We start from the raw sequence: 22,889 nt of genomic DNA, 5'->3' as shown, positions 1-22,889 counted from the left end.
TAGGTACGCTTTCAAACTGGAACACAGTAATGTCATAAAAATATTTTTCGTAGGAAAAGAGAAATTAGTTTTTGGAAACACCAAAGATAAATACGCAATTACATCTCTTTGTATGACTAGTTTTTTTTAATAAAAATAGATAGTATATGTTAAAATTTCTTTGGAAGTATGAATTGAAATTAAGAAAATGAATTTAAAAAATAATAATTTGATTCATGTATGTTAAACCTGTATTACACAAATAACACTTCTATCTACATATATAAAGACTGCTTGTCCTTCAATAGCACAAGCACTGACACGAAAGCGACTGAGACCCCAAATGGGTACAATACAATACAATACACTGACGTAGATAGTGATGTGAAACAGGAATACGGTGTAGATGTAAAGTGGAGCCAAGTAGCAAATGTAAAGTAATATTGCGTGCGATAAGCATGCCAATTCGTAACAAACATATATTGTAGACCCATCAGAGCGCTGATATTCCTCAATCAGGCATGTGGCCTGTGAATAAAACCTTTTAATGCACTGTTCAATGTCTTTAAATGTCACTGTGTGTATATAGTCACTTATATCTGTAAAATTTGAGGTCTGCAAGGACGTTAATAGTTCCAAAAAAAGACATAACTTCAAGGACTGACAATAACGTCTGCCAATTATATGTGTGCAGTGTGTTGGCGTTACGTATATATAGTAATATGTACATATAACATCAAATATATTAAAAAATAGAATAACATACACTCCAGGATCTACTGTTTGAATCACTTTATTGGCTGATTAAAAGATATATTATATATATTTTGCCTGATATAAATATATGACACGCGAATAACGTGATTCGTTGACATTATTGATAATAATACTTATATATAACACATAAACGTATACAATATACATTTCACGATATGCGATAGACAGTCTTGCAACAGAGACTAACAGCAAGCTAGTATAGACACAAAAGTTTAACATTAATTTTAAAGCAACATCGTTCTGCAGCCAACACCCTGCATACATTAAAAGCTTTGATAAATCTTTTCTTACACCACCGATTGTTACCATACATCGAATATCATTAAAAATATATCGTCAAAAACAATATTTGCTACAAAAACTACTGTTACAATATTTAAAATATTTTCGTTTACTAAATAAAATCTATTCCGCAACTACATTTTTAGTAAGTACACTTGCATATTAATTTAAACGAAAATTTAACTCTTAACGCGGATGACCTATAGTTATACTTTTAGTTATAGAGCATTCGCGTTAAGAAAATAGTTACTCGTCGTTTTCACTTTGCCTAGTCACACGGTTTGACCAATTATTTCACAGTAAATTAGAAATTTTGCATAGAGTAATAAAAGAAAACTAGAAAATACGTATATTATATTGTGATGTAATCAGTCAAGGCGTGGCTGTTTGATAACGATGAGTCGCTATTTTCTTAACGCGAATAGGCTAAATTAATATGGATGAGATTAGATCTTAGTGCACATAGCAAATACTGTTTTATAACGAAGAAGTTATATAGAAATTTGACGTTAAGTTTAAGATATCGATGTGTGGTAAGTCGGGGGGACGTACTGGTAAGGGATCTTCGCTGGGCGTGGCCGACACAGACGTGTCCGAGGGTCTGGAGGTCGACGTGTATCGGCGATTTCCTCTCGAACGTCCTTTCCTACTCGGATCTAATAGCAGGACCTGTTAGAGCCAATTGGATACCGAATATTCGTTAAATGTAATAACATATTTTCCGCCCTCATTTTTTCGATCATTTATTCCTAAATGTTTTCAAATTAAGAATATATATTACATATATACGTATGTCAGACTGTATAGTGTAAATTTAAATGAATAAAATAAATTATTTAATGCAAACAAGTAGAGTATTAAAATAACTAGCGAAACTTATGTGATGGAATATAACTTCATAACTACGATATATAGGATGTGATAGTATAATGATTTACCTGACGTTCACATATACAGGGGGATTCTTGAAATATTTCATATAAATAAAAGGGATCAAGTAAAAATTCATAAATAATTTGATTATAATATACTTACCAACACCGTATAGAGCGAAACAATTACAGTGGCTTATACAATAAACATATCATATATACGGGTTAAATCCTTGAGGTGTGATTACGTGTACAGGGCAATAGCGATAGCATAACAATTGGTGCCCAAGTCAATATCGAAATTCTCGTGAGACAATGTGGTAGCACCATAGTAAAAGTAGGGCGCAAGCGCTGGTCCCAAGTATCATCGCCTTAAGCACGGGGTATGCAGGCTAGCGACACCTCGCTACACTTGCGAAGCAACAACAGGGAGAACAAATACGTATGCTGATCGAGATAGATTTCTATGGCCATTAATAGGGTGTCCCAAAAGTCTGAACTTGGTGGATATGTAGGCAATTGCCTACATTTATAGACAATAATCAGAATAGTTGGAGCGATTTACGAACAAATATCTAACATATCATCATAGATATCATCATTCATCATCATTGGATGTCCACTACTGGGCATAGTCTTTCCCTATAGATTTCTAATAAGACCGTTTGAAACTGGCCTATATTTAGCGTTTTCCGATGATCTTAACAATGACGTCTATTTATCTTGTGGATGACCTATGCTGCTCTTGGGCAACCATACATTCTCCACCGCGGAAGTACGAAAGATAATCCATTTTATTTTGAATTTAGAAAGCGTTATGTAACTTACAGAGTAGAATTAATAATACAAAGCCGAAAAGACAATGTTATTCAGTTGACAGACAGAGAGAAAGTCACCTGTGTGAGCTATGCTCACAAACATACAGATTTACATAGGTATCAGAGTGGAATTTAATTATAAACCTATTGTAAAAATCGCCGCTATTTGTAAGTAAAATAAACTGAAATGTTCCAAATTCAGAACAATGAAAAACTGAGGAAATCGTCGAACATACAAGTTTCGGTGACGTTGTTGACTTTTATAGCTTTTATGGCTCCATCAAACTTAGCGCGGACTCGGATATCGCGTGATTAAAGAACAAAAACTCCGAAATTGTAAGATTTTAAAATTAAATTACATAAACTCTAGGTAATTAAATTAAATACTGGTTTTGTATTAGATAAAAAATGATGAAGAAGAATTCACAGAAGGAGTCCATGATGATAGTCTCAAAGAATACTCAGCTATATATGATTAGATAATTTGTTTAATTTTAAATAAATCCATTATAAAATAACTTAGAAATTCAGGCAATATCAAAGGTAACATGGAGATTGGACCATTCACTTAGCAAAAACAGTTGTCGAAATTACTAAATAATTTTCGGCTAACTAATAAGGCTTTCACTGTCAATCATAGGCCTCCTCCAGAGATTTCCAGTAAGTCTGAATAGAAGGTACCTGGGTCCAGTGTCTTTCAACAACCTTAAAAAGATAGTCTCTCAACCTTATCAATGGATATCCTACGCTTCTTGCCGGTCCGTGTTAAGATGATATGTGGCTATAATTCTAATATTGCTAAAATTTTTAACAAAGTGAATACTAATTTACTGTAAAGTTGTTAAAAATTGTAGTACTGAAAACAAATTAAAATTAAATACAAATGTAAGCAAGAATGTAGGTCAGGGAAGAAGGGTGATATGTGAAAGAATATTAGAAAGGAATGAATCAAAGGAAATGTGAATGATGCAAGGAAAGAGAAAAATGAAATTGTGAAGAAAGAAAGGTACGAGTAACGAGATACCTCAAAAACGGGGACCATTAAAAAATACAAGACAAAATAAGATTCTAGAGAATTCCATTCCAAAAAAACCGCTCCAACAATTCCGATCAGTGATGATAGAGTATTGGCCATAGAAATAATCTTAAAGACAGTTTATCTGACGTATCGGTGCTGTAAGGGGATTGTACCTCTCGACGCGGGCGAACAGATAGCCCGATTGGACTGATGCAGCGCACTGAACGTCGACGATTCTGTCATGCAAAACATTAATTTATCATTCTTGTCGCTGATTTCCTTTTTACCTTCTTTCTTATCATAGTCCATTTTAACAACACCATTTTGTAAAACATTAACACATGATATTATACTTGTTACTGTCTATACAATCACAAGATATCTCAGACCTTCTTTTTTTAAATTTTATATCTAAAATTAAAAGTATATTAAGAAGTAAACCTTATCATAGCACTCAAATTATTTTAGTCGATCGAAATGTATTGAACTTGATTTGTTATTTTCATGAATTATATTATAATGTACACATAAAAATTTGTTGAGTTCTGTTGAGTTTCTGTCCAGCTGTTAGCAGATCTGCGTTCCAAGCCGGTACTAGCTTACTGCTTATAATTTATTATTAAAATTATCGACGATTTAAAAGCGAGTGTAAATGCTTCCTTGATTAAAGATATTTTGATTTATTTTCTATCTACTATCATTTATAGTTTTACTACCTTTGTTAAAAACATTAGAACGTGTATCATTTTTAATAACACAATCGTGTAATGCATTAGTATATATTATCACAGCACATTGTATATCTAACTTAATATTAATAGTTTTACTGTAACCTCTTTTATCAGCATTATCCTATGAAACACTGTTATATCTTACAAGTCACTCATTTTCTACCTCCATTATTTTTCTATCTTTCTCTGAATTCCATACTTCATTTGTAACTTTTAACCAATATCATCGTTTAAAATATCAGTCTATGATACTAGCAACTTATTTTCCATGCCTTTCATGTAGTTTAGTAACTATCACTGTTTTAGATAACACAGTGAAGCTTATTTAAGAGACTAGTGTATTTTAAATGTACACCGTTTAAAATGCAATACTGACATTAGTAGTTTATGAATCTAATATCAGATTGATATGGTGGGGTGTAGTTAAATTTGTGATAAATCGACAACTATATATCTTTATTTATCTTTGAATTTACATGAAGTGTACTTTAGATTCTTGTTACATACATACCTTTTGTCTAAATTTGTAGATCTAATCTTGTTTTCAGATCTACATGCATTTGGTCTACCATATGAGTAGTTTATTGCAATAACTAGTTAGTTCTATATAAGCCGATATAGATTGTTAGGAAGGAATATCTATCCTTCTTGTATTCTTTAAACACCATCGCGAATTACTTTATTTAAATTACGGGTACTCCCCAAACAAAGTTATAGTTCATTCGCGTTAAGAACCCAGTTAATAATTGTCCGCTGACTTATCCTCGTCATAATTAATACAAAAAAAACATTACTAATTTAAATTCAATCTTACAGTAATAACTTGAAGGTAATACTTTCGAGTGCAAGTGTCAATTGATATACTGTAATCTTAACGCGAATGGCCTATAGATGCTTTCGTGTTCTTTTACATCGCTGTATTCTAGAAAATTAGTTATCATATCTACATGAAATAAATTTCCAGTTTTGATTTTGTAAATTGTACAACATAATACACTATACCAATTAAACTTAATATTACTTGTAAAATAAAACCTATTAGATTTTAAATCAAGTCTCATTAGTGTAAAGAAAATATTTAATTATCTTTCAATGCGTCTAGTTAAAATTAATTTATGCAAATCTAAAGATATTAACAGTTATTGTAAAAGCTTCAAGGAGAATAAATCTTAAAATTAATTAAAATAAATAAAATACGTCTGTGTGAATTGTCGTTTTTTGAGTGTATAATGTATTTAAAACACATGATTAATATTCAATTATATCTATATCTAATTTTTTAATGCGTTTACTAAAACAATAATGTAAAATTGTAACATATTACTACAAAATATCAAATTCTAATGGAACAATAAACATCCGGAACATACTGATGGAACATTTTACGTCTATATTGAAAATGTTCAAATTACATCAAGATAAATTAGTAAGCGTGTATTTTAGAAGAGAAGTTATTAAAAGGATCTAGTTACCTGGTATTTCTGTGGACAGCATCCGCAACGAGCGCAGCAAGCGAGCAACGCCGGTGCTCGACCTGAATGAGCAGGGGACGCCAAGGGTGAAGGTGAACCAGGTCGCTTTGCAGCACCGTTATATGGATTCTCCATTTCCACGAACTCACGATCCTGGTTATAATTTACAAGATTCATTTAAAACGTAAGATTTTTAATAGTTGTAAAAGTATCAATGCACCACGTTTTTTGTTGTGTTATTTTTATTTGTTACAATTACAATAATTTTCTATCTTTCTTGTTCTCGTTTTTGAGAATCACAGTGTTTGCTTGTGTTAGTTCTAACTTACTTAAGTTGCTTTTTAAACTATTTTGTTACATAAATAAAAATAATAATTTAGAGATACAAATTAGAATTAAAAAACCACCAAACGATGACAGAAGTCTAGAATAATACCCATGTTGTACTTTTTTCACTAGTTGAAAAACTTGAATAGAATTTTCAGCATAAATACTATCTTTTCGTTTATCCCGATATACAAATTTTTGAATAAGATCAAGCGTATGCAGGGATTTAAAAATTATCCAGCGACGGCGATTCGGTTCTCTTTATCGCCTCATTTCGTATTAACATCATAAAATACATTTACAATATATTGGCGCGAAAATAAGACAACACAATGAACTGTCGTAAAAAAGGCAGGTTCCAAATTTAAAAGTAACATTTTGTTTATTTTTTATTATAACGGTATTTATGGCCAGAATATGTATTATTAATTTCTAATGAATAAACGATTGTTATAGACGGAGAAGGTATACATTCAATGCTGATTATAAACCTTCACTAATAGGTTTCTATGATTTTCTCATTAATTAATTACTGATAGAACAAGAGGTCAGAAAAGGACCAATATTTAGCCACTTCCGCACATGCAGTGGTAGTCGTGCAATAAAGTGCACCGCCCGCCAGCCCGCTGATAAATGCGTATGCGGCAAACAATGCGAATCACACAACCGCCACCGCCAAATTACTCAACACGTGTTTCACCCCTGCACGGGGCATCTTCAGGAGTTATGTTACACCGATTAGTGCCAAACACAGTGTACTTAGGATGGGCTTCCGCGAGGTAACGCCTGATTCCATTAAATATGAACAAGAGGTCCTTAAAAAGGACCATTATAAATGAAAAGTAACGCGTCATCTTAGTGAGAGACGTAATGCCGTACTCACAGTAGTGCGCTCCAAGCACCGCAGCAGATGGTGGTGCTGCAATTCGAAAATGTCTTCATCACGTCCAGCATCGTCCAGTTCCACGCCTGACTCCTGCGCAGCGAGCCTGGCCTCCGCAGCTTTCTTCTTTGACACGAACGCTGCTCCAGAAGATGCCTTCGCGATCCTGATGCGGGCGAGGCGCGCTTTCTAGAATTTATCAAGAAGAATAATTAACATATGAAATTTATTTGTTCGTTCTTTTCACACTTTATACCTTATATTCATTCAGTTCAGCCCAGATGGGTGCACAGATAAGATAATTACTAAACATGAAGGTAAAAACAGATTAAATCAAGTTATGTTACACCGATTAGTGCCAAACACAGAGTATATTGAATACTTATATATATATATATATACACTACCTGACCCCGATCCCTAGAAATAACGCAGTATTTAAATCGCACGCGAAAATAAATATTATCGCGTGGTGTGTAAACTATGCCTAAGCTTAGTTACTCTTCGTTTATCGTCGTTTTTAGCTCTAATGTGTTCTAGCCTTTGTACTGAAATAACACTGGTCATATATCGATGTGACACAAAAGTGTTAGGTGACATGTTCTTATAGTTACGGTTTCACTGAAGTAACCTATCGAACCTTCTTTTATAGGTTTCGGTAAGGAAATCTATTGATATGTACAAGATAGATATTTTTTAATTAACTACCTTGTCCAACAAACTAAATTTTTTTTCTAGGATATATATCATGGGTGGCCAAGCACTTTGATAGTTCGAGCGATTTTTCGAAATTTGAAATTTTTTGCGAGCCGTAATAGAGTACGCATTTAAAACACAAAAGAATATTTTTTTTACAAAAGTCATATTTATTGTAATTGTTTAAACGAAAATACAACATATGTATTGAATTTAGATATGACAGAGCTCCTAATAATACTCAAGACGTCGGTTAGTTAATTTTATGGTGGAATAATAAATATTATTATTCACACCAGTAATTTGTTTCGATTTCCCAAGAGCTGAAATAATAAATTTAAATATTGAAATAATTCGACAATGAATCGGTGCCAAAAATAATCGTTCAAAGAGCCGCATGTGGCGCGCGAGCCGCAGTTTGGCCTCCCCTGGTATATATAATAATAAAAAGTAACTTGTTGAAGGCATTTGGAGGTATTTTTAAGTTTTAGAGGCAAGAAGTACAGTGAACGACGAAATATACCAATAATAATAATACCTTAAAATTCTATATATCGTTAATAACAATATTAAAACTAAAAAAAACCATATCCATTCCTTTAGAAAATTGCCAACTATTGACTTTGAGGTTTAAAATAGTTTCTTATTTTTATCTTATTTTCGACCGATTCTCAGGCCTACTCTATATATGTATATATATAAATATATACACACACACATATATATATATATATATATATATATATATATAAATATATATATATATATATATATATATATATATATATAAATATATATATATATATATATATATATATATATATATATATATATACAGAAGAAATTTTTAGAGTAGATTTCTCGTTTCACGTTTGACGAAAGGTATGGCTCCAAAGGATCGATGACTTTAGACGAGTGGCCAAAAGGAGAGGGGGGAATGACAATAGAGGACCACAAAAAGTGGAAGGAATCAGGAAGTTATGTATTTAGTAGAGACATACCCTCTGCGCCTTTCTCTTATCAGCGCGTTGATTCTGGTGGTAGATTCGGGAGAAGTTGGACACGATGACAGGCACAGGCAGAGCTATCACAAGCACCCCGGACAGAGAGCACACGCCTCCAACTATCTTCCCGGCAATCGTACCAGGTACCATGTCACCGTACCTGAAAAAAGATATATTCATCATTTGTTTTTAAGGGCTATATTTTTATTTATCGTGTCATGGAGTAAAGGCCGACTCTTACGCATAATAATTTTACTATCTCTTCCGAACCACGTATATTCTTCTCCCCCTGTAAGATTTCTAAAAAAACATACATTGGCCTACTCTTTAAATTATTTTTTTATTACTTCTTGGTACCCTGAATTTAAAAACTTGGACCAGGAATAACTTACTAGCACACACACATACATTTATATATATATATACATAAATATATATACATTTATGTGTGTAAATATTTATATATATATATATATATATATATATATATATATATATATATATTTATATATGTAAACATGTTTGTAGGATAGTCACAAGTGTGTATTTAATGTTTAGAAGCGTAATAATCTTTTTATATTTCTCGGGACATTACATCGACTTGACGGGCATGTAATCAAAAGGGACAAATAACGTAAGTTTAGGAAGTTATAAGTAATAAGTAAATAAAAACTTATAAGTAATTTTATCTTTACTCCACAAATAAACTTAATAATAATATTCGCGTATTAATAAGAAAATAATATTTTTAACTATTGACGGCTTGTTAGTTTTATAACTTGCTCCGCCATAATTAAACTTTCTCACCAATATTTTTTTAACTTAATGATATATAGTAATATATGAGTTGAAAACGCTTAAAATAAAAAGGTAATTTATTTCACAGATCTATTTCGAAGATCTCGTATATAATATAGGATTCTGTACCAGGCGATAAATATTGCACATCGACTTTTGCAAAGAGACAATCGGCTTGTTACGGCTTCGTAGAGCACTATCTCTGTTGCGCGAAATACGACTGACAAAACATCACACGGGTAATGTGGGACAGAGATAGTGCTCCCCGAAGCCGAAATTATCCGATTGTCTCTTTCCTAAGGACGATGTGCAATATTTATCGTCAGGTACTGTAAATAATTTTGTTACAAAACTTTCACAAAGCTATAAAATAATTCACGTTATAAAACGTCACGATTTAAATATTTGGTTACGTAAAATGGTCCTAACTAACTCTTTGCATAAAGTAGGTTTCTAGGTCACACGAGAGGGTTAAGAAAGGAAGGAGTTAACTTAAACTATGCCATTTCTCTCAAGAAATACGTATAAATGTTTAATGCCTCTTGCTAAGTTTTTGTCCGTTCTTCACGAAATAAACTTATGAACGAAGTCTCTTTTAAGTAAAAGTAAGTTGGAATTCTTTATATATATATATATTAAATTCAGAGTTCATAATGGAGTTTATAATTTTTTAAACTGCGTATTTTAATGTAATCACATATAGTACAGTAATAAAATCGGTTATTAACAATTGCTTTGAATTTTTTGTAAGATCTTTGTAAACTTCTTCATATTGAGCCATGTCAGCACATAAGCTCGGGATTTCCCGTGAAATGTGTACACAGCACACGTGTTCAATCACAGTAGCATTTAGTAGAGTGCGATAAAAACCGAAAATAACTTATTTCGATAACCGTGTAAAAACGAAAACGTGTAATAACAGCACCGTGTAAATTGTATCGTATTCAGTAAAAACGCTCCATATGGTACAACCATGCGGTTTACTTGATACAAGTATTTTATATCAATAAAGATCGATAACTTTCTACTCCTCACGTTCTCTTTTTTTAAACGGTTTTATTTAGTTCGTCCCGTACGGAATTTATTTATTTGGGTCAAAATTAGAAATTGAAATTTAAGCACCTTCCCGTTGTCAGATTGATCTGAAATTTGGTACACACATTTAATTTAGATGCATACAATATAATAAAATCAATAACATTATAAATCTAAGATGGCCGCCGATACAAAATGGCGGTTTACATATTTTTTCTTAACCCCCTCAATATGGGTATCAAATGAAAGGACTACACTAGTAAAATACGATGATTATGTCAAAATTTAAAATTCAAGATGGACGCCTTTCCAATATGGTAGACTAGGTATATATTTTTCCACAAACGACAAAATTTGGGTATCAAAAAACCGTTTAACTTAAAAGTTTTTTAAATGTATTTATTATAATCTGTATTCCAGTCATTAGTGCCCGTGCCTTGGTTTTTACATACATTTAATATCTCAGAAAGTGTTACTGATTCTCTTTATCTATTTTACAAGGCCATAACAATGTACAGTTTTTTAGATTACGTTTCGTGCGACCACTTCCTTATCCCTACTCCTTATCACCATCCTCAGGTTGTGCGCCAGTATCTTTGCGCCGATTGCCGTATTCGCCACATAATAAACCTTGCGATCGCATCTCAAGTCTTATACATGTAATACATGCACGAGTTCATGTGACATGATATTGCTACCACCGCACGGACACTGTTATACAGCCCGAAGGTGTCTCTTTGACTAAAATGACCGCTTTGCATATAGCCCCTAACCCTCGTGGATGGTGAGCAACCATGAGTGTGTCTCTGTACCGTAGCTTTGGCTAATAAGGACTTGCTTGGGAGTGAGTTAGGTACAGGGTGTAGCTCTGTTTCGTTATATTTTCCCCAGATCGAGGAACGTCAATTCAGAGATTGCACCACTGTTATTTATTATTAAATTAATTAATAAAGTGATTATATAAGATACGTGTAAATTTTCAGTGTCAATATTATGGAGTCCGAGAGTGTATGTTGAGGAAAAATACCGACGAACATCGTTGTCCGTGGAATGCTGTGATGCGCAAACTTAAACGTCTGTCTCTAGACCAGTGATTCCCAAAGTGGTCTATATCGACCCCTAGGGGTCTATCACAACCTGCAAGGGGTCTACGTCAGCGAAAAAAATTTGGGGGTCCATGAAATGAAAATGGCGGTCCACGATAGTGGATCTCAACACATACACTGATAGTACCTATTTACTTACATCATATTATCTTATAATATCAAAACATTTACATTATTTATAAAAGTACCTATGAAGTAAAAAAAAATTATTGCTTATGTTATTTTATTTATAGTTTAATTAATGTTACGTATATTTTACATAACAGATACAAAATTCTATTTTGAGTAGTTTTAATTTAAATTTGATTAATAAATGTATAAATTAACACGTGTTTTTACTTTAAGTTTTTAACACTAAACTCAGGTAAGTAGGGGGTCTACCCAACACGAAGAAACATGGCAAGATGTCTACGACACAAAAAAGTTTGGGGTACACTGCTCTAGAGCTTTCAAAAATATAACTTGAGTGGAACATTACGAGGGTATTACTTTTCTATTTTCAAACTAACAAAGGGTATATATATATACTATAAATATATACGTTGATCGTTCGCTGAATAAATAAACAGTGTAGTAAGTTTGTAACATTCAGTAAGCATTGTCGAACAACAGCGCCAAGTAAAACAAATTCAACAGCGGTTAGCGCTGTACACGAATCGGTTGTTTAGACTTTTGATATAGACTATCCTTGCTTTAACTGCAACGTGAATATCTTTAGTTCTCTGACGTGGTTTTATATTTTGTTTGATATTAATAAAAACATTTAAAAAACTTTTAAGTTAAACGGTTTATTGATACCCATATTGTAGTGATTGTGGAAAAATATGTACCTAGTCCGCCATATTGGAACGGCGTCCATCTTGAATTTTAAATTTTGACATAATCATCGTGTTTTACTAGTGTAGCCCTTTCATTTGATACCCATATTAAGAGGTTAAGGAAAAATACGTAATCCGCCATTTTGTATCGGCGGCCATCTTAGATTTATAATGTTATTGATTTTATTATATTGTATTGTCATCTAAATTAAATGTGTGTACCAAATTTCGGATCAATCTGACAACAGGAAGGTGCTTAAATTTCCATTTCTAATTTTGACCCAAATAAACAAAATCCTTACGGGTCAAAATAAACAAAACCGTTTAAAAACTATACCTACCTTTTTAACCTGCCAGTGTTAACATAAATAATGAAATAAATAAATTTGTTTTTATTTCAGGAAGCATCCCATATTTTTGGTACAATTGTGATCCATAGTAATTTAAATTATTATCAGAAAATATAATTATAATTATAATAATGCTATGTTATTGAATAAATAAATACCATAAATAAACGTGATTTTTTGCCATTCACACTCTTGTTTAGTTAATAAATATAAGTAAAGTTGTCATTACTGTATTATAAAGTTTTATACCTTGCAGTAACACAACTTGTCTAGCAAAGAAGATAAAAAATTCCATCACCCAAAAAAAACCGTATTTAGTAATAGTAATACATTAATTTTGATTTTAATATGTAATTTGTTCGATGGAAATAAACACGTTACTTTGTATATTTAAAATCATGTGTTATATACGTAGCTCGAATAATGCATGAAGTGGTAATGGGTAGGGCATATCGGTCGTATAACAAAAGGCTGTTGGGGCTGAAAGGTTTTAGAGGCGATCACGAGTTAGTAAACGCAGCGTGGGTAGTCCCACCACTAGATGGATGCATAGGAAGGGTCATCGTGTCAATCTTTGGGATAGGTGGACATCCATCATCCATGTTGAAAAGAAAAAACAACCTTTTTATGTCTGTTTCCTATATTAAACGATGAACATGAACATCGACTACGACATCACAGCCCAATTCGCTGGTTCGATCACGCCTGAAACATATTTAATATCGCAATAGCAAAAGTAATATACAGAGTCAAACACACAAACAGTAACCTAACTTAACGTTGTAATATTTAATGGAATCAGGCGTTACCTCGCGGAAGTCCATCCTAAGTAAGAAAAGGACCAATATTTAGCCACTTCCGCACATGCAGTGGTAGTCGTGCAACAAAGTGCACCACCCGCCAGCCCGCTGATAAATGCGTATGCGGCAAACAATGCGAATCACACAACCGCCACCGCCAAATTACTCTCGGAGTATGCATGTGCGGAAGTGGCTAAATATTGGTCCTTTTCTTAATTAACGTTGTAACTTATTCGATTCAAGTACAAGAAGGGAGGAGATAATACCAGGGACCAACGACTACAAGCAGAAGAATTTTTCAGTCGTAAACTCTTGGCAGAACAGTCATAGGGTTCATTGTGCGATATTTTTAGCCGTCACATGCAATTTCGCTATGACGCGTGTGTCACGCATGGTTCAAGGTTTCAGGGTGACCCCGTGAAGGCATTCACTCGTTTCATGAACCTTTAAGTTAAACTTCCTCAGGGTATTGATCTTCTCATTGCACCCTGGACAACAAATCTATTCATAATATCAAGTCTATCTTTCATTATAAGAACGTGGTTAAAGTATTTAAAAATCTTTGGCCACTGATGACTCCGTGATATCTTCGATCTTCATCAATCGTAAAGTGAGATCAAAGAAGAGATCACAAAAACTACTGTTACGTTTATTTTTAGTAAAAAATGTCATAAATGGCCTTAATTATTAAAACGATTAACTCTTAGGCTGTATTATAAATTACAATTTATTTTCCACGATAGTATTATTTTATATTAATTGTGTAATATTAATATGTAAAACTGTGATTAAAAAGTAAGTTAAATTTGTTTATAAAATGTAAATGATTTATTTATTCCTTCAAATATTTCATGCTCTCAATGTAATTCTGCCAACGCTATTTAGTCCTCGAAGTAGTCGGAATAGTCTTTTTTTAGTACAGCCTTTAAGACCTTAGATTCAATATATATCTTCTCAATGTAGCAAAACTTCGTCCTCAGCAATAGTGACCAAAAACTCTGTGTTTGGCACTAATCGGTGTAACATAACTCCTGAAGATGCCCCGTGGAGGGGTGAAACACGTTTTGAGTGGTTTAACGGTGGCAGTTGTGTAATTCGCATTGTTTGCCGCATACGCATTTATCAGGGGGCTGGCGGGCGGTGCATTTTATTGCACGACTACCACTGCATGTGCGGAAGTGGCTAAATATTGGTCCTTTTCTTACTTAGAATGGACTTCCGCGAGGTTACCCCTGATTCCATTAAATAGTGAGAAGTCGAAAGGAGTCAAATCAGGCGTATACAGTGGTTACGGAACGATATCAGTTTTTGGTCAATAAAGTCCCGAAGAACCAATGCAGTATGACAACGTCCTATTGACACTTGACGCGGTTGCGACACAAAACACTTCGATCTAGTTTTTACCTCCTCAATTGTGTTGAAACTATGTCCGCTCAGCCTTTTGAATTTGAGTAGCCAGAAGACGCACGGAGCCGAATCTAGCGAATACGGTGGTTACAGAACGATATGAGTCAAGTTTTTGGTCAAAAAAGTCGCGAAGAACTAAGGCAGAATGACAACGACTAATTGAGACTTGACACGTTTGCGACACAAAACACTTCGATCCAGTTTTTACCTCCTTACCTACTCAATTGTGTTGAAACTGTCCGCTCATTGGGTTTTTGAATTTGAGTAGCCAGAAATAGTACAGAGCCGAATCTAGTGAATACGGTGGCTACGGAACGATATGAATCGAGTTTTTGACGCTTTATTTCAAAATTGAGCAATTTTGACACGAATCGAAACTTGGTGCATTTGACAAAAACACTTGTAATTGAACTTTTTGACAAACAGATGTTTGGCAAAATATTACAGACAGTTCTACAAACTTAAAATAAATACTTGCATTCCTAATGTCTGGGAATTTTAAATAACAATATCACCTTACTTTTTGATCACAGATATATAAATTTTTCCCATGATATAAGTTATCAAAACCCTCAGAATCATAAATGTGTATCAAGGTGTTTTATGTGTTAGTAAAACTCCAAGCGTACCTCACGTTTAGTAAATATAAAAAGGATTTGATAGCTTTCTCAATATAATGGTAGAGATGTAAAGTAAAAAGGAAAGTGTATACAGCCTATAAACATACGGGCCGGCGGATGCTTTTGATCTCACTTTGATCTGAATATTATTTATAACACACGCCTTAACATGCGTTTACAGGTAATATAAAGGTTGGTGATTTGAAAATCTGAAACGTTGTTACGATATATCTACAGGGTGTTTGATTATAAGACAAGACAAAACATAATCGTTCTTCTATTCAGTTCTTTTAAGTTGTCTCCATGCGTCACGTTCTTCTACTAGTCTACCAGCTCAGAAGACTCATGGAGCAAATATTTAATCTTCAAGTACAATGAACTGACCACCGTCTCTTTAGAAACTAGTTTACTCTTTAGAACTAAAGATAACTTGAATAAATCGTTATAGAAAATGATTGGTCATAAATGTTGCAGACTTTTGTGTTTTATCATTTATATTGTATTTCATAGTATAACGTGTAAACGTTATATATTCTATTATTTAATGGAATCAGGCGTTACCTTGCGGAAGTCCATCCTAACTAAGAAAAGCACCAATATTTAGCCACTTCCGCACATGCAGTGGTAGTCGTGCAACAAAGTGCACCAAGTCAAAAACTCTGTGTTTGGCACTAATCGGTGTAACATAACTCCTGAAGATGCCCCGTGGAGGGGTGAAACACGTTTTGAGTGGTTTAACGGTGGAAGTTGTGTAATTCGCATTGTTTGCCGCATACGCATTTATCAGCGGGCTGGCGGGCGGTGCACTTTGTTGCACGATTACCACTGCATGTGCGGAAGTGGCTAAGTATTGGTCCTTTTCTTACATATATTTTATTTTAGATTTAAAATGTATACATTATTTTGTAGGATGTCTTTTTTTTAATATTAACCAGTGATTATTTCTCACGTGAACTACTTTGGAGAACATGACATTTTAGATTCATAAATTTGCAACTTACATCTGAATGTACAAGCCTTACATACTTAACAGGATCATCTGTCCAACTTATTGCATCCTTATTTAATGCTACCAGGGATCCAAATGCGTTTTGATTTGAAAATAACCCATAAGGAACTTAGACGGAAATTATTAAATGCAGATGTTATTTCTCGTGTATTATATCTACCAAAATAGCTTTCATATATTTCCAGGAGCTACATTACGTCATTGTCAGCTAATCACAAGACGAAAAGTATTATAAAGCGCTCTCTTTCGCACTATGTATATAAACAATTACATTTCTGTGGAATTCCCCTTTTCGATACGTCGCCGACGATGACTTCATGTTGCTCCTACAAGGTAAACGACAGCGTTTTCTTCAAAAATTTGGATAAAGAATTATTCCATCTGTGGACAACCGTCTTGTGCACACTTTATCTAGTTTTCTAGGTCTTGAATATCATGCCAAACCTCCAAAAAAAGATTGAATTTGACACTTCATCTCTGTCTTGGATACCCGAAACATCGACTTATAAAGCCCTTAATTCTATTACCGGGTGTATTTAGTATTATTACAGTTTACTTCATCTATATATGGCAAAAGATTAAAAAATATAAATAATCATATTTCTGTGGAATTCCCCTTTTCGATGCGTCGCTGACGATTACGTTGAGTACCTCCTACAGTACCCGGCGATAAATATTGCACATCGACCTTTGGAAAGAGACAATCGGCTAATTTCGGCTTCGTAGAGCGTTATCTCAGTCGCACGAAATACAACGACTAACAAAACGTAACATAGGTAGTGTGGGACAGAGATAGCGGTGATTAATTTATCATCATCATCATCATCACTTCAGGAATGTCCACTGTTGGACACGGGTCTCTTTTGTAGATTCCAATAGCACCGGTTGGAAACAGGCTGCCTTCAGTGTATTCCAGCGACCTCAGGAAGGGCCCATCATCTGGAAACTTATTAGCTGTGGAAATCCTATATAATCAATGCACAAAAAATGTCTATATCAACATTCAAATTACATTTTATAAAACTTTGTCAGTCCTAGGTAGTGTAGGACAGAGATAGTGCTCTACGAAGCCGAAATTAGCCGATTGTCTCTTTCTAAAGGTCGAGGTACATTATTTAACGCCGGGTACTGTACATATTTATTGCGTTCACGATCCTTTATTTGGATTCTTTCATCATCTTCATCATGTGAGTTAGTAAACACCTTTAAAGTATAGGTCTCCACTAAATATTAACACTATAATTTTGTTAGTATAACTTAAAATAAACTTAAAGAACCAACACTTTTAATATGCAACCGAAAATCCGGTCCGTGATGATCACGTAAATAAATTTCATTTACAAAGTCGAAATAAGTTATTTAATATACTTTCCAAGTGTAGTTTCGAAGTTAAGAAAGTTCCATTTCTCATTAAAATTTTGTTGAGCATTTATTTTCCGGGGCAGCCTGCAGCGCGCCCATAAACTTAACATTGACGATAAGAAAACCGCGAGTTTTGCGGAAGGCTATTTATCTTGGTTTCCGTGTTAATGGGAAAGTGGAGATAAAAATGCAATTTACTTAACTGAGCAATGAGGAACTTTATCTATATATTTATTTAGATCCAAAAATATTTCAGGAGCTATATTACGTCATTCTCAGCGACGTACCGAAAAGGGGAATTTCACAGAAATATAATTCTTTATATACATTGCTATAAATATGAATAAATCTCAAATATACACTTCTACTTCGGAATTCGTGATGTTCTTGGAGGTACAATCCGACAGTACAATGAATTAATAATACCACAATTATAAATGGGTCATAATTATTTCAGCAGCAAGATGTTCACAGCTAGACATAGGGCTCCCTAATGGAATCAGTACTCATTTCTAGTATGACCAATTGGTCTACATCGAGCATCTACCAGCAACCATAACAAGGTCTTATTTCCACTTTATGGATGAACGTGAAGAGTTTAAAAACCTTAGCGGCGTTTTGTTCTGCGCGGTATGTGGTATAAATAATATATTATTTCTGAAATCATTGATTTATAGATAGTGTACCACACACGGCAAGTGCTTTGCATTTATCGCTTTAATGCTTTTCTATCAATAACAGATCACTCTGTATAAAAGATATAAAATAATCCACATACCAATTTCGATATCTCAATCGATTTCTATGTAACTTATGATTAAGTTAATACTTCTATACAATATATACATAGGAAAACATAATAAAATCAAGTCGCCATTTTAAATCAACCGAGAAAACAATTGAAAAAAAAATTCATGGTACTTAAATTCGTACAGTTTACAAAGGTATGTTGTTTAAATATGTTTTCGTTGAAATATATACGTGCGTGTAAAGTTCTAATAAAGTTAAACTTATAACCCTTTATTTGACTTTCACCTCGGTTCTCGGGGATTTCCCCGCGTAGGGTTTGCTGTAATGATGTACAACGAACTGTAAATAATGATTATTGTATTGATATGTTTTAATTGTAATATGACACAGGCAGATTAAAATGTTAAAACGTTAATAAACATATGACATTTTTTTTTATTTAACTAAAAATGTCTTAAAAATTGCTAACTACGTCATTGAAGAGTACGTAAAAAGTTCGACGAAGGCTTTTCTCGGATCAGCACGGGATTGAAATTTCTCATAGTTACATTTAATGTTAAAAGATGCTATTATATACGGCCTCCTTTTTATTCTAGTCTCTATCGTAAACCTTGCTATAAGCACTTGATAATTTGGAGTCCTAAAACAATCCATATGATTAGCAGAAAAGTATTTTCCCATAGAGTGCGTGCTATTGATAACTGGCTTCAAAGTTTAAAGCACTCTGTATTGCAGCCAAAAGAGACCAATTCGAATAAACTTTATATATTTTTAATGGTTTAATGGAATCAGGCGTTACCTTGCGAAAGTCCATCCTAAGTAGGAAAAGGACCAATATTTAGCCACTTCCGCACATGCAGTGGTAGTCATGCAACAAAGTGCACCGCCCGCCAGCCCGCTGATAAATGCGTATACGGCACAGAGTTCTGTGTTTGGCACTAATCGGTGTAACATAACTCCTGAAGATGCCCCGTGGAAGGATGAAACACGTGTTGAGTGAATTAACGGTGGTAGTTGTGTAATTTGCATTGTTTGCCGCATACGCATTTATCAGCGGGCTAACGAGCGGTGCACTTTGTTAATGTATAATACTCACATAATGCAATAGTAATATATGTTACATACAATATACAATATGTTGTATTTCTTTGTTACAATATTTATGGCAAGAGTACACACACACACATATATATGTATATATATATATATATATATGTATATATATATATATATATATATATATATATATACACACAATCTAATCTTGTTTAGCCGAATAGCCACAGGACGTAACTGTGGGAGATGAGTTCGTAAACTTCAAGGGAAAGACCACAGACAGGCGTATGACATTCAATCACAAATGGTTTTATTGAGGTAGGAGGGGAAGGCGATAAAGGCCTCTTTCAACCAGTCCTATTGGAAGCCATGGGAGAGAGCAATGTTCAGGTATGTACATCATAAAGTACGCCTGCTAGAAATTGAACCCATGACTTACGCTTTTTTAAAGTAAAAAAAGGACCAATATTTAGCCACTTCCGCACATGCAGTGCATGCATACATGCAGCTCAAGCAAGTCCTTTTCTTACTTAGGATGTACTTCCGCGAGGTAACGCCTGATTCCATTAAAAATTAAGTTTTTTTATAATTACTATACACCTCTAATTTATAAAGGCAGAGACCTTGTATCACCTCACTTACAGTTTCATTTTCTTACTTAATTTTCTACTTACTACATCAAATTACTTATCTCTAGCTCTTATGATTATTTTGTGTGGCAATACGTGGCATTTATCATGATGGCATGATGTAGTTTTTTTTTGTTACATGCTTTACGTTCGTTGCCACAGTCTACCACAATTGTATTAATAATTTATACATACCGCATGTTCACTAATAAAATCCACTTAATACGTATAGTTTTGACTTTAAAACGTCGTTAAAAGCCATAAGCGAAGTGCCAAGAGCTTTTTAACCTCCGCCTGCATGTGCAGCGATGCCATCGCATTAAGCTTTCATAGAAGTGACTCACAAGGACACGCGGTAACATACGCATTTATAATTGACCAGCGAACGCGTCTGATAAATATTTTTTTTAATGTGAACTGATAATAATTATTATCTAACGTTCTTTTTTAAATCATAATAATATTTCTCTTCACCAAGGCATTATGAATAAACATTTATAATTATAGTAATATATATTTATTCCACACAATATTAAAAGAAATTTAACCATGAAAACATAAACGCGGAGAAACAATAAAAAACTTTACTAATAATACATAAACACATTAATGAAAATATTACTTGATTGTTCCAAACGGGATGGTATTATATGTGTGCATACGTATAATTTTGGGATAATTCAAAGCTGGGTTACTCTAAACTAGTACGGTAAAAAGAAAAGTAGAAGTAAAAAGGGTCGAATCTTCTACATCAGTGGGGAGCGTCTTGCAATGCGGCATATATATGAATGTATGTATGTACGAGATGTTTGGTATTGTGTTTTTCTTTACTTTAATATTTGGAAGATTTAGGGTAGCTCTCCCTTTTTGTCTACTACCTTCCTGTGTAGAAACGGACCCCGTGATTCTTTATTAATAATTTTTATATATACTCACCGAAAGCGGAAACTTTAATAGCGCGATTCAGGACGTTCTTGATAAAACTATCGCCGACCAGGCCGGAAAAAGTTAACGCGAGAAACTGCCAACCCGCTTTATTGTTATATCTACAATTCCTAAACGTGGGACTCACGCCCCACAGCGGGACAATTTAGTAAGGGGAGCAATTCGAAACTTCACCCCATACTGGTGTCGTTTTAACCCTTTCGCTTTATTTTAAAAATTATATTGTTACATTGGGGGCGTAAGACTTTTAAAAAGGCTATGGTGGGGCATGACACATAAAAGGTTGCAAAATATCGTTATAGACTTAACAACTAGTTCTTCCATATTGTCATATTCGCTTCACATATCAATATATCTTTAATTATATTGTCTTAAAACAGTTTAAGAATGTTTATATGAATGCATGAATTAGGTTCCGAAATATTTTTATTTTACATCCAGAAATTTCAACACGATTTAAAAAATAACGCAAAAACATCAAAGAAATTATTTTATATAAAAAAGAATTCATTTTTATTTATTTTATATATAATTATTTGTCATTACACGTTGCACTAAATCTTGTATGTAAATAAAATTTCAATAAATAATTAATTAAAAAAAAAACCGCGACGTTTTACGACGTATTGTCGCCCGTATGTTATTCAAGCATTGTTCCACCGACAAGGTCGGACTGTTTGCTTTCAAAGCAAATCGGACTCTGTTACCGCTGTATAAAGTTCAAGTTCGCCGGTACGCTGGTAGTCAGCTGGTAGGGTAATTGTTTACCATCGCGCCGTCTATTTCTTTTAGACCGGCTTCCTGTTTTTGTTTGAGGAATTTTAATATGCGCAGCTCTACTTCGCTGTATTTCATTGAAACTGGAACGTTTCCTTTGTTTTTTTCATTTATTTTCCCATTTCCCTTTGGACGTTTTCATTTCACAAAGTTTATTATACTTCATGCTTAAAGCTCGAGTGTTTAATTTATTTACATGATAAATGTTTTAAGGTCTAAAATAAATTATGCTAAAGACATTTATATTATTTAGGCAGGGCAAGATTGGTCATTGTAACTATCTTTGGGGAAGGTTTATGCGCTATCTATTATTAATAGATATGATATTTACGCCCCTAGAGGGCTAGGGGGCGTATATTAGCTGACATGGTGATGGTAAGGGTCTCTTAGTGATCACATTAAAACGTACTGAGAACAATGCCAGATCTCAATTTGAAAGAAGCTATGAATGTTCTCTAATACGTCTGGATTATCACAATAGCACACGTTATACTCTGTTAGGTTCAGTTTTGATCAACCATACAAACTTCTTTATTACAATAGTAAATGTAATTTGTTCCAAAACGAT

At 33.7% G+C, this 22,889-nt stretch overlaps 1 protein-coding gene across 3 annotated transcripts in view; it reads right to left on the bottom strand.

Moving 5' to 3' along the window:
* The window catches only part of Shal (Potassium voltage-gated channel protein Shal), a 92,444-nt gene that overhangs the window by 701 nt on the left and 68,854 nt on the right, over nt 1-22,889 (bottom strand). The window contains exons 2-5 of one of the 3 annotated variants that reach the window (XM_068768681.1): nt 8,857-9,019; nt 7,160-7,348; nt 5,950-6,102; nt 1,591-1,707 (exon numbers count right to left, since the gene is read on the bottom strand). In XM_068768681.1, the coding sequence (XP_068624782.1) occupies nt 1,591-1,707; nt 5,950-6,102; nt 7,160-7,348; nt 8,857-9,019 (622 nt within the window). The remainder of the gene's footprint in view (nt 1-1,590; nt 1,708-5,949; nt 6,103-7,159; nt 7,349-8,856; nt 9,020-22,889) is intronic. The other 2 variants (XM_068768683.1, XM_068768684.1) reach the window with 2 other exon arrangements.

This window comes from Battus philenor, unplaced genomic scaffold, assembly GCF_028537555.1.
Source record: "Battus philenor isolate CCGP_79_NKW_IND1 unplaced genomic scaffold, ilBatPhil1.0.hap1 SCAF_26, whole genome shotgun sequence".
In the NCBI taxonomy this organism is placed as follows: Eukaryota; Metazoa; Arthropoda; class Insecta; order Lepidoptera; family Papilionidae; genus Battus; species Battus philenor.
This window is presented reverse-complemented; position numbering and strand designations above follow the sequence as displayed.